The 9,178-nt window shown below is 60.8% G+C and overlaps 1 protein-coding gene across 3 annotated transcripts; it reads left to right on the forward strand.

Annotated features, from left to right (window-relative positions):
* The first annotated feature begins 44 nt into the window (after nt 1-44).
* On the forward strand, nt 45-8,674 carry RNF186 (ring finger protein 186). 3 transcript variants are annotated; one of them, XM_068162703.1, is made up of 3 exons: nt 45-81; nt 2,054-2,414; nt 3,824-8,674. In XM_068162703.1, the coding sequence occupies exon 3, from the start codon at nt 7,542-7,544 to the stop codon at nt 8,424-8,426; it is 885 nt and encodes a 294-aa protein (XP_068018804.1). In that variant the 5' UTR covers nt 45-81; nt 2,054-2,414; nt 3,824-7,541; the 3' UTR covers nt 8,427-8,674. The 3 variants fall into 3 exon arrangements, with proteins under 3 accessions (XP_068018804.1, XP_068018805.1, XP_068018806.1); XM_068162704.1 differs by lacking the exon at nt 45-81 and having other exon boundaries at nt 1,988-2,414; nt 3,824-4,351; nt 5,831-8,674; XM_068162705.1 differs by lacking the exon at nt 45-81 and having other exon boundaries at nt 1,988-2,337.
* Nucleotides 8,675-9,178: the final 504 nt, after the last annotated feature.

Consider the following 9,178-nt stretch of genomic DNA (forward strand, 5'->3'; position numbering starts at 1 on the left):
CTGGGGGAGGCAGGGCTGAGCCGCGGGGATGGTGCTGGGGGAGGCAGGGCGAGCCGCGGGGACGGTGCTGGGGGAAGCAGGGTGAGCCCTGGGGATGGTGCTGGGGGAAGCGGGCTGAGCCGCGGGGATGGTGCTGGGGGAGGCAGGGCGAGCCGCGGGGATGGTGCTGGGGGAAGCAGGCTGAGCCCTGGGGATGGTGCTGGGGGAAGCAGGGCGAGCCGCAGGGATGGTGCTGGGGGAGGCAGGGCGAGCCGCGGGGATGGTGCTGGGGGAGGCAGGCTGAGCCGCGGGGATGGTGCTGGGGGAGGCAGAGCGAGCCGCGGGGATGGTGCTGGGGGAGGCAGGCTGAGCCGCGGGGATGGTGCTGGGGGAGGCAGGCTGAGCCCTGGGGATGGTGCTGGGGGAAGCAGGGCTGAGCCGCGGGGATGGTGCTGGGGGAAGCAGGGCGAGCCGCGGGGATGGTGCTGGGGGAGGCAGGCTGAGCCCTGGGGATGGTGCTGGGGGAAGCGGGCTGAGCCGCGGGGATGGTGCTGGGGGAGGCAGGCTGAGCCGCGGGGATGGTGCTGGGGGAAGCGGGCTGAGCCGCGGGGATGGTGCTGGGGGAGGCAGGGCGAGCCGCGGGGATGGTGCTGGGGATGGTGCTGGGGGAAGCGGGCTGAGCCGCGGGGCTGGTGCTGGGGGAGGCAGGGCGAGCCGCGGGGATGGTGCTGGGGGAGGCAGGGCGAGCCGCGGGGCTGGTGCTGGGGGAGGCAGGGCGAGCCGCGGGGATGGTGCTGGGGGAGGCAGGGCGAGCCGCGGGGATGGTGCTGGGGGAGGCAGGGCGAGCCGCGGGGATGGTGCTGGGGGAGGCAGGGCGAGCCGCGGGGATGGTGCTGGGGGAGGCAGGCTGAGCCGCGGGGATGGTGCTGGGGGAGGCAGGGCGAGCCGCGGGGATGGTGCTGGGGGAAGCAGGCTGAGCCCTGGGGATGGTGCTGGGGGAGGCAGGCTGAGCCGCGGGGATGGTGCTAGGGGAGGCAGGGCGAGCCGCGGGGATGGTGCTGGGGGAAGCAGGCTGAGCCCTGGGGATGGTGCTGGGGGAGGCAGGCTGAGCCGCGGGGATGGTGCTGGGGGAGGCAGGGCGAGCCGCGGGGATGGTGCTGGGGGAGGCAGGGCGAGCCGCGGGGATGGTGCTGGGGGAGGCAGGCTGAGCCGCGGGGATGGTGCTGGGGGAGGCAGGGCGAGCCGCGGGGATGGTGCTGGGGGAGGCAGGGCGAGCCGCGGGGATGGTGCTGGGGGAGGCAGGGCGAGCCGCGGGGACGGTGCTGGGGGAAGCAGGCTGAGCCCTGGGGATGGTGCTGGGGGAAGCGGGCTGAGCCGCGGGGATGGTGCTGGGGGAGGCAGGGCGAGCCGCGGGGATGGTGCTGGGGGAAGCAGGCTGAGCCCTGGGGATGGTGCTGGGGGAAGCAGGCTGAGCCGCGGGGATGGTGCTGGGGGAGGCAGGCTGAGCCCTGGGGATGGTGCTGGGGGAAGCGGGCTGAGCCGCGGGGATGGTGCTGGGGGAGGCAGGCTGAGCCCTGGGGATGGTGCTGGGGGAAGCGGGCTGAGCCGCGGGGATGGTGCTGGGGGAAGCGGGCTGAGCCGCGGGGATGGTGCTGGGGGAGGCAGGGTGAGCCGCGGGGATGCTGCTGGGGGAGGCAGGGCGAGCCGCGGGGATGGTGCTGGGGGAAGCAGGGCGAGCCGCGGGGATGGTGCTGGGGGAAGCAGGGTGAGCCGCGGGGATGGTGCTGGGGGAAGCAGGGTGAGCCGCGGGGATGGTGCTGGGGGAAGCAGGGCGAGCCGCGGGGATGGTGCTGGGGGAGGCGGGCTGAGCCGCGGGGATGGTGCTGGGGGAAGCGGGCTGAGCCGCGGGGATGGTGCTGGGGGAAGCAGGGTGAGCCGCGGGGATGGTGCTGGGGGAAGCAGGGTGAGCCCTGGGGATGCTGCTGGGGGAAGCGGGCTGAGCCGCGGGGATGCTGCTGGGGAGCCTGCCGAGCACCGCCAGGGGCGGGTGCTGAGCCGAAATGCTTCGCCCCAGCTGGCAGGTTCCGCACCGCCGGCCTGAGCTCCTCCCCGGCCGCAGAGACGGAGCTGGAGCCCCGCCGCTGCCCCGGCACGGCTGCCCGGGGATGGATGCCCTGAGGAGCTGGAGGCTGCCCTCCTTCTCCACCGAACTCCAGGATGTGCCTGTTCGGCACCCTGCAACCAAGGAAACGAGCTGGAACCAAGAGCGTGGGGAACCGGATCACGTACCCGCGAGGTGGCACCACGGGAACACGGCCGATGGCAGGGCAGACCCCAGAGCGACAATTAATTAGCTGTGTAATGAAGGGAACCTTCGTGTCTGAGTTCCCTGAGGGAAACGCTGGGATGCCAAAGGGGCAGACAGCACGGTGGTGGTAAGGGCTGATGTCCTGCTGTCCTTGGGATAGGATAGGATAGCGTAGTATAGAATACAGTAGAAGTAGAGTGGAACAGGAGAGGAGTAGGGGAGGAGTGGAGTAGGGGAGGAGAGGAGTAGAATAAAATAGAGTAGAATAGAATAGAATGAACCAGGTTGGAAAAGCCCTTTGGGATCATCGAGTCCAACCTATCACCCAACACCATCTGATCCATGGCCCAGAACTGGACACAGGACTCGAGATGTGGCCTAACCAGTGCTGAGTACAGGGCAGAATGACCTCCCTGCTCCTGCTGGCCACACTCTTCCTGATGCAGGCCAGGATGCCATTGGCCCTCCTGGCCACTTGGGCACACTGCAGGCTCATGTTCAGCCTACCATCAACCAGCACCCCCAGGTCCCTTTCTGCCTGGCTGCTCTCAGCCACTCTGCCCCCAGCCTGTAGCACTGCCTGGGGTTGCTGTGGCCAATGTGCAGCCCCTGGCACTTGGATGTGTTCAATCTCCTGCACTTGGATTCTGCCCATCTGTCCAGCCTGTCAAGGTCCCTCTGCAGAGCTCTCCTGCCCTCCAGCAGATCAACTCCTGCCCCTAGCATGGTGTCAGCTGCAAATTCACTGCTGATGGACTCAGTGCCCTCCTCCAGATCATCAATAAAGATGGTAAAGAGCACAGGGCCCGGCACTGATTCTTGGGGCACACCACTGGTGCCTGGCTGCCAGCTGGCTGTGGCACCATTCACCACCACTCTCTGGGCTCAGCCTCCAGCCAGTTCCTAACCCAGCTCAGAGTGCTCCCATCCAAGCCAGGGGCTGACAGCTAGGCCAGGAGTTTGCTATTGGGGACAGTGTCAAAGGCCTTGCTGAAGCCCAGGTAGACTACATCCACAGCCTGCCCCACATCCACCTGGGTCCATCCCCAGCACCTCCCTGGGTGTTTGGAATGTCCTCCTGCTCCCAGCCCCATTCCAGGCCAGGCTTGGGCTCCCAAATGACACAGCTGCTATGTCCTGCCCATTTCCTGCCATAAACAAGGGCCACCCAAGAGCCACATTTGCCTATGCAAACAGACTCCAGGCGGGAAAAGGAGATGAGCAAACTGCCTGCAAATGATTAATCAAACAGCAATTAGCCCCAGCAGCAGGAAAGGGCCACAGGCAATCAGGTTAAACCCCACCTGCATCACTCACAACGCCACAGACAAGCCCAGCCAACATCAGGACAAGTCCTTTGACACTTGGTGGCCAGTGTCATCAGTGGATGGATATGTCTAACCCCAAATGACTGGCACAAAACCTGGGCAGAGGGCCCACACCCTGCCTGAACTGTGCTGCTGAAACCACAGCCTGGGAATCAGAGTGGTAGGGCTTGGAAGGGACCTTTTTCACCTTCCTTCTTTCCTTCCATAGGATCACAGAATGGTAGGGGCTGGAAGGGCCCTCTGGAGATCAGCAAGTCCAACCCCCCTGCTGGAAGGGACCTCAGGAGATGATCAAGTCAAATCCCCCTGCTGGAAGGGACCTCTGGAGATGATCAAGTCCAACCCCCCTGCTGGAAGGGACCTCAGGAGATGATCAAGTCCAACCCCCCTGCTGGAAGGGACCTCAGGAGATGATCAAGTCCAGCCCCCCTGCTGGAAGGGACCTCTGCAGATCATCAAGTCCAACCTCCCTGCTGGAAGGGACCTCTGGAGATGATCAAGTCTAACCCCCCTGCTGGAAGGGACCTCAGGAGATCATCAAGTCCAACCTCCCTGCTGGAAGGGACCTCTGCAGATCAAGTCCAACCCCCCTGCTGGAAGGGACCTTTGGAGATGATCAAGTCCACCCTCCCTGCTGGAAGGGACCTCAGGAGGTCATCAAGTCCAACCCCCCTGTTGGAAGGGACCTCTGGAGATGATCAAGTCCAACCCCCCTGCCAGAGCAGGATCACCTAGAGTAGGTCCCACAGGAACACATCCAGATGGGGCTTGAAAGGCTCCAGAGCAGGAGACTCCACAACCTCTCTGGGCAGCCTGCTCCAGGCCTCCAGCACCCTCACCCCAAAGAAGTGTCTCCTAGTGTTAAGGTGGAACTGGGTTCTAGTTTGTGTCTGCTGTCCCTTGTCCTGTCCCTGGGCACCACTGAAAGTAAGACTGGCCCCTTCTTGACCCCCACCCTTCAGATACCATTCATCAGGTCCCCTCTCAGGCTGCTCTTCTCCAGGCTCAACAGCCCCAGGGCTCTCAGCCTTTAGAATCACAGAATCCCTAAGGTTGGAAAAGACCTCAGAGCTCAGCAAGTCTTTCCTCACAGAGATGTTCCATTCCCTTAATCATTCTTGTAGCCTCTGTTGGACCCCCTCCAGTACTTCCTTGTCCCTTTTGAACTGGGGGAGCCCACACCTGTGGCCTCATCAGGGCAGAGTAAAGGTTGCATGGCTCCTGAGGCAGCCCCCCTACCCCCCCAACCCTATCACATTTCCTCCCCTGGGGCCTCTGACCCACCAAGAGAAGAAGCATGAGGACCTTTCTGGAGCACACTGCCCTCCACCTCCCTTCCCCTGCAGCAAGTTGTCCTGGCTGCTGACACACATCTGTAAGCCAACCAACCACACCTGTCTACCAGCTTTCACCCCCCACCCACTGCTGGAAGAGAGAGCAAACAGCCATGGGGGCAGGCTCCATCCCACCCAGTTTGAAACTGAAACGTTTGAGTTAATGTTTAAGTTGGGAGCTGCTCCTCTTGGTGCCTGTTCCCAAACCTCTTCATGCCAGCTCTGTGCTGTTCCAGTGATCCCTCAGTCTGTACATTGCCATTTTTGGCCACAGGAACTAAAAGCTGAAGCTTCCTGAAGCCCTGTGCAGCTGGCAGCTGTGTCTTCTGTTTGCCCAGGCCTTCTCTTTCTAACTTTACAAAACAACCCAGAGGTTTGTGAACTGCATGGGAAAATCCTCCTCTGTTGACACCCAAAGGAGCCCAGCAGCTGGCCAGCCTGCTCCTTGCACTCTGACTCCACTTCTGCACCTGCAAGGCCTTCAGGCTCCTAAAACCTGGGGTCACCTGAAAGTTCCACAAACATCACAGCATGCCAGGGCAGCAGGAACGCAGCAGGAATGCCCCCAAGGCTCACAGCAGCTTTGCTTACGACAAACCTGCTACTATTTCTCAGCAAAGAACAAGGTCTGCTCACCTCACCCCCCCCAACCAGTGAGTTCATGAGATTAGACTCTTCCTGAACTCCCTGCCCTCCCCAGCTGCTGTTGTTTCACCTCTTTCTGCTGAAGGCAGGGGCTGGTACATGGCAGCACACAGCTTGCAGTGGTCAGGGGCACTTGAGGCTACTGGCTCAGGGCTGGGTGTTTTCAGCTGGCAACACCAACCTAGTCCAGCTCTCTGGGACCCTTCCTTTTTCACCTTCCTTCTTTCCTCCCATAGAATGGTAGGGGCTGGAAGGGACCTCAGGAGATCATCAAGTCAAATCCCCCTGCTGGAAGGGACCATAGGAGATGATCAAGTCAAATCCCCCTGCTGGAAGGGACTTCAGGAGATGATCAAGTCCACCCCCCTTGCTGGAAGGGACCTCAGGAGATGATCAAGTCCACCCCCCTTGCTGGAAGGGACCTCAGGAGATGATCAAGTCCAGCCCCCCTGCTGGAAGGGACCTCAGGAGATGATCAAGTCCAACCCCCCTGCTGGAAGGGACCTCAGGAGATCACCCAGTCCAGCCCCCCTGCTGGAAGGGACCTCTGGAGATGATCAAGTCCAACCCCCTGCTGGAAGGGACCTCAAGAGATCACCCAGTCCAGCCCCCCTGCTGGAAGGGACCACTGGAGATGATCAAGTCCAACCCCCCTGCTGGAAGGGACCTCTGGAGATCATCAAGTCCCCTGCCAGAGCAGCATCACCTAGAGTAGGTCCCACAGGAACACATCCAGATGGGGCTTGAAAGGCTCCAGAGCAGGAGACTCCACAACCTCTCTGGGCAGCCTGCTCCAGGCCTCCAGCACCCTCACCCCACAGAAGTGTCTCCTCACGTTGAGGTGGAACCTCCTGGGTTCCAGTTTGTAGCCACTGCTCCTTGTCCTGTCATAGGACTGCACTAAGAGCCTGGCCCCTTCTTCCTGCCCCCCACCCTTCAGATAAACATTCCCTCTCTCAGATAAGATCTCTGTGGGACTCTCACTGACAAAACATTGTGTTGCACCCCTCCAATGCAAACACAGAGAGGAGAGTGAGGGATTTTCCCCAGGCATTTATTTTCCAGATGAGGTGGCTAATCATGGGGGATTGATTGGAGTCCCTGAGTGCAGGAGGCTCTCCTCTGAACACCCTGGCACGGTGAAGGTGGTCCCACCACAACAACAACCTTCCTTTGCACCCCTCAGGCATTCTCTGGGATCTGATGTGACCCTCAGTCATGCTCAGTTCCCATCTGGAGCCCTCTGAGGACAGAACCCATGAGGGATGCTCCTTTGGATGAAAGAGTTGATAATAATTGGACATTCAGCACTCAATAATCATGGAATGGTTGGGGTTGGGAGGGAAATCAAAGACAATCTACTTCCAACCCCCTGCTATGTGCAGGGCCACCTTCCACTAGACCAGATTGCTCAAGGCCTCATCCAGCCTGGCCTTGAACACCTCTAGGGAGGGGGCAGCCACAACCTCCCTGGGCAGCCTGTGCCAGTGTCTCCCCACCCTCACTGGGAAGAATTCCATCCTAACCATCTCCTTCTTGGTGCTGCAGGGTATTCAACCCCCCAATATGCCAGTCATTCCTCCCAAGCTCTCCTTGTCCATCAAAGCAGCAGTTAGAAACCCATTCAATTGCTTTCAATGATTAAAGCACTAATTGAATAACCCTGGCAGTGTCTGGCCCTGGGGCTGCCCTGCCACGGGGTCTGTTTCCGGGCAGGAATTGCTCAGGGACGTTATCAGCCGTTGTAAAACGTCTTGGCCACAGAGTTAATCATTAGTTCGGGTCCCCAGGTCGTAAAAACGTCCTATTGTCAAAGCACAACACACTGAAAGATGTCACTAATCAATCACCCGTGCAACAGGAACAGGGCAGCAGCGCATAAAAGGAGGCAGCAGCTCAGCAACCGCTCAGCTGCGGGCGGACGAACTGCTCTGAGCTTTTATCACCATGGAGAAATCCACCGAGAAGCCAAACAACGTCCCCGGGCTGCCCCAGGCTGGGCAGGACGGCCCTGTGCCCGCGGAGGTGAGCAGCGGGGGACCCCTCAGGGCAACTGCTGCAGGTGGGAACAGGCTGGAACTCACTGCAGAAGGCACTCAAGAAACGGAGAGTCCTGCGGGCACGGCGCAAGGCGGTCCTGACACCTTCCCAGCAGCGCCCGCCGACGGAGACTGCCCCAACTCAAAGCCTCTCCTTACGAGCTCCAAGCCTCCCGCGGCGTGCGGCTCGGCAACGAGCCCCTCCGGCTCACCCCCCGCACCCACGGACATGGACTGCCTGATCTGCTTCAACAAGTACAACATCTACAGGGTGCCCAAGCTCCTGGAGTGCCAGCACAGCTTCTGCGCCGTCTGCCTGAAGCTGATCCTGCGGCGGGAGCAGAGCGGCTGGCTCATCGCCTGCCCCCTCTGCAGGAAGGCCACCGCCGTGGCAGGGGGCCTCGTCCGCTCGCTGCAGAACAAAGAGGACATCATGGAGCACTTGGAAAGCCCAGACTCCAACCTGGAGGTGCACATCTCTGCCCTAGGGCTGGACAACACCAGCTGGACTCTGAGCAGCCAAGACACTTTGTACAGAGAGGACGCAGCCCCGGCAGACAACAGACTGGCCGTGCAGCGACTGGTGCTGCTGCTGCTGCTGGTGGTGATCCTCACCATCCTCATCCTCCCCTTCATGTACTCTGGGCTGATCAAATGGGTGATCTGCCTGATGCTCACCCTGGGGCTGCTCATGTCAATGGTGCTTTGCTGCACTCCTAAGCTGTACTGGAGGTGTAACAGGGACTCGCTCACCTCCTGCCACAAGGACACCCACATCACTGCCATCGCCTGAGAGCCCTCACCGGCGCTGCTGCCAGGCACGGGGGGACTGCTTCTGCTGGCAAAGCTGGGTGGCAGGTGCCAGGCAGGGCCAGGACTTTGAAAGCAATAATTCATGCCATTAATTCCAGAGCTGACTACCCAGCTGCATCTGGACAGCAGGGCACTGTGTGGTTCAGTTCTGACTGCAAACGCTGTCAAGTATTTATATTTATGAGATAAAACCCAGGGGGCTTCCCCACAAGGTTTATCCCAGGCTAATCCTGTTGTTGTTTTGCCTCTGTCACTTTGTTGTTGCTCCTGTTCACCTCCTGATTGGTGCTGGTGAAGCCACACCTTGAGCACTGGGGTGGGTTTTGAGCCTCTCGCTCCAAGGACAGGGAGGCGCCGGAGAGGGTCCAGAGAAGGACCAACAAAGCCTGGAGAACAGGGCTGGTGAGGGAGCTGGGGCTGCTCAGCCTGGAGAAAAGGAGGCTGAGGGGAGACCTCATTGCTCTCTGCAACTCCCTGAAAGGAGCCTGGAGTTGGGGTTGGTCTCTTTTCCCTAGCTACAAGTGATAGGACAAAAGGAAATGGCCTCAAGCTGCACCAGGGGAGGTTTAGGCTGGACGTGAGAAGAAACTTCTTCCCTGAAAGGGTTCTCTAAGACTGGAGCAGGCTGCCCAGGGAGGTGGTTGACTCCCTCTCCCTGGAGGGGCTTAAAAGCCACAGAGGTGTGGTGCTGAGGGCCATGGTTTAGCCCCAGCCTTGGAAGAGCTAGAGAAT

Source organism: Melanerpes formicivorus, unplaced genomic scaffold (genome assembly GCF_026170545.1).
Source record: "Melanerpes formicivorus ecotype bairdi unplaced genomic scaffold, bMelFor1.0.p_v2 SCAF_67, whole genome shotgun sequence".
Classification (NCBI taxonomy): Eukaryota; Metazoa; Chordata; class Aves; order Piciformes; family Picidae; genus Melanerpes; species Melanerpes formicivorus.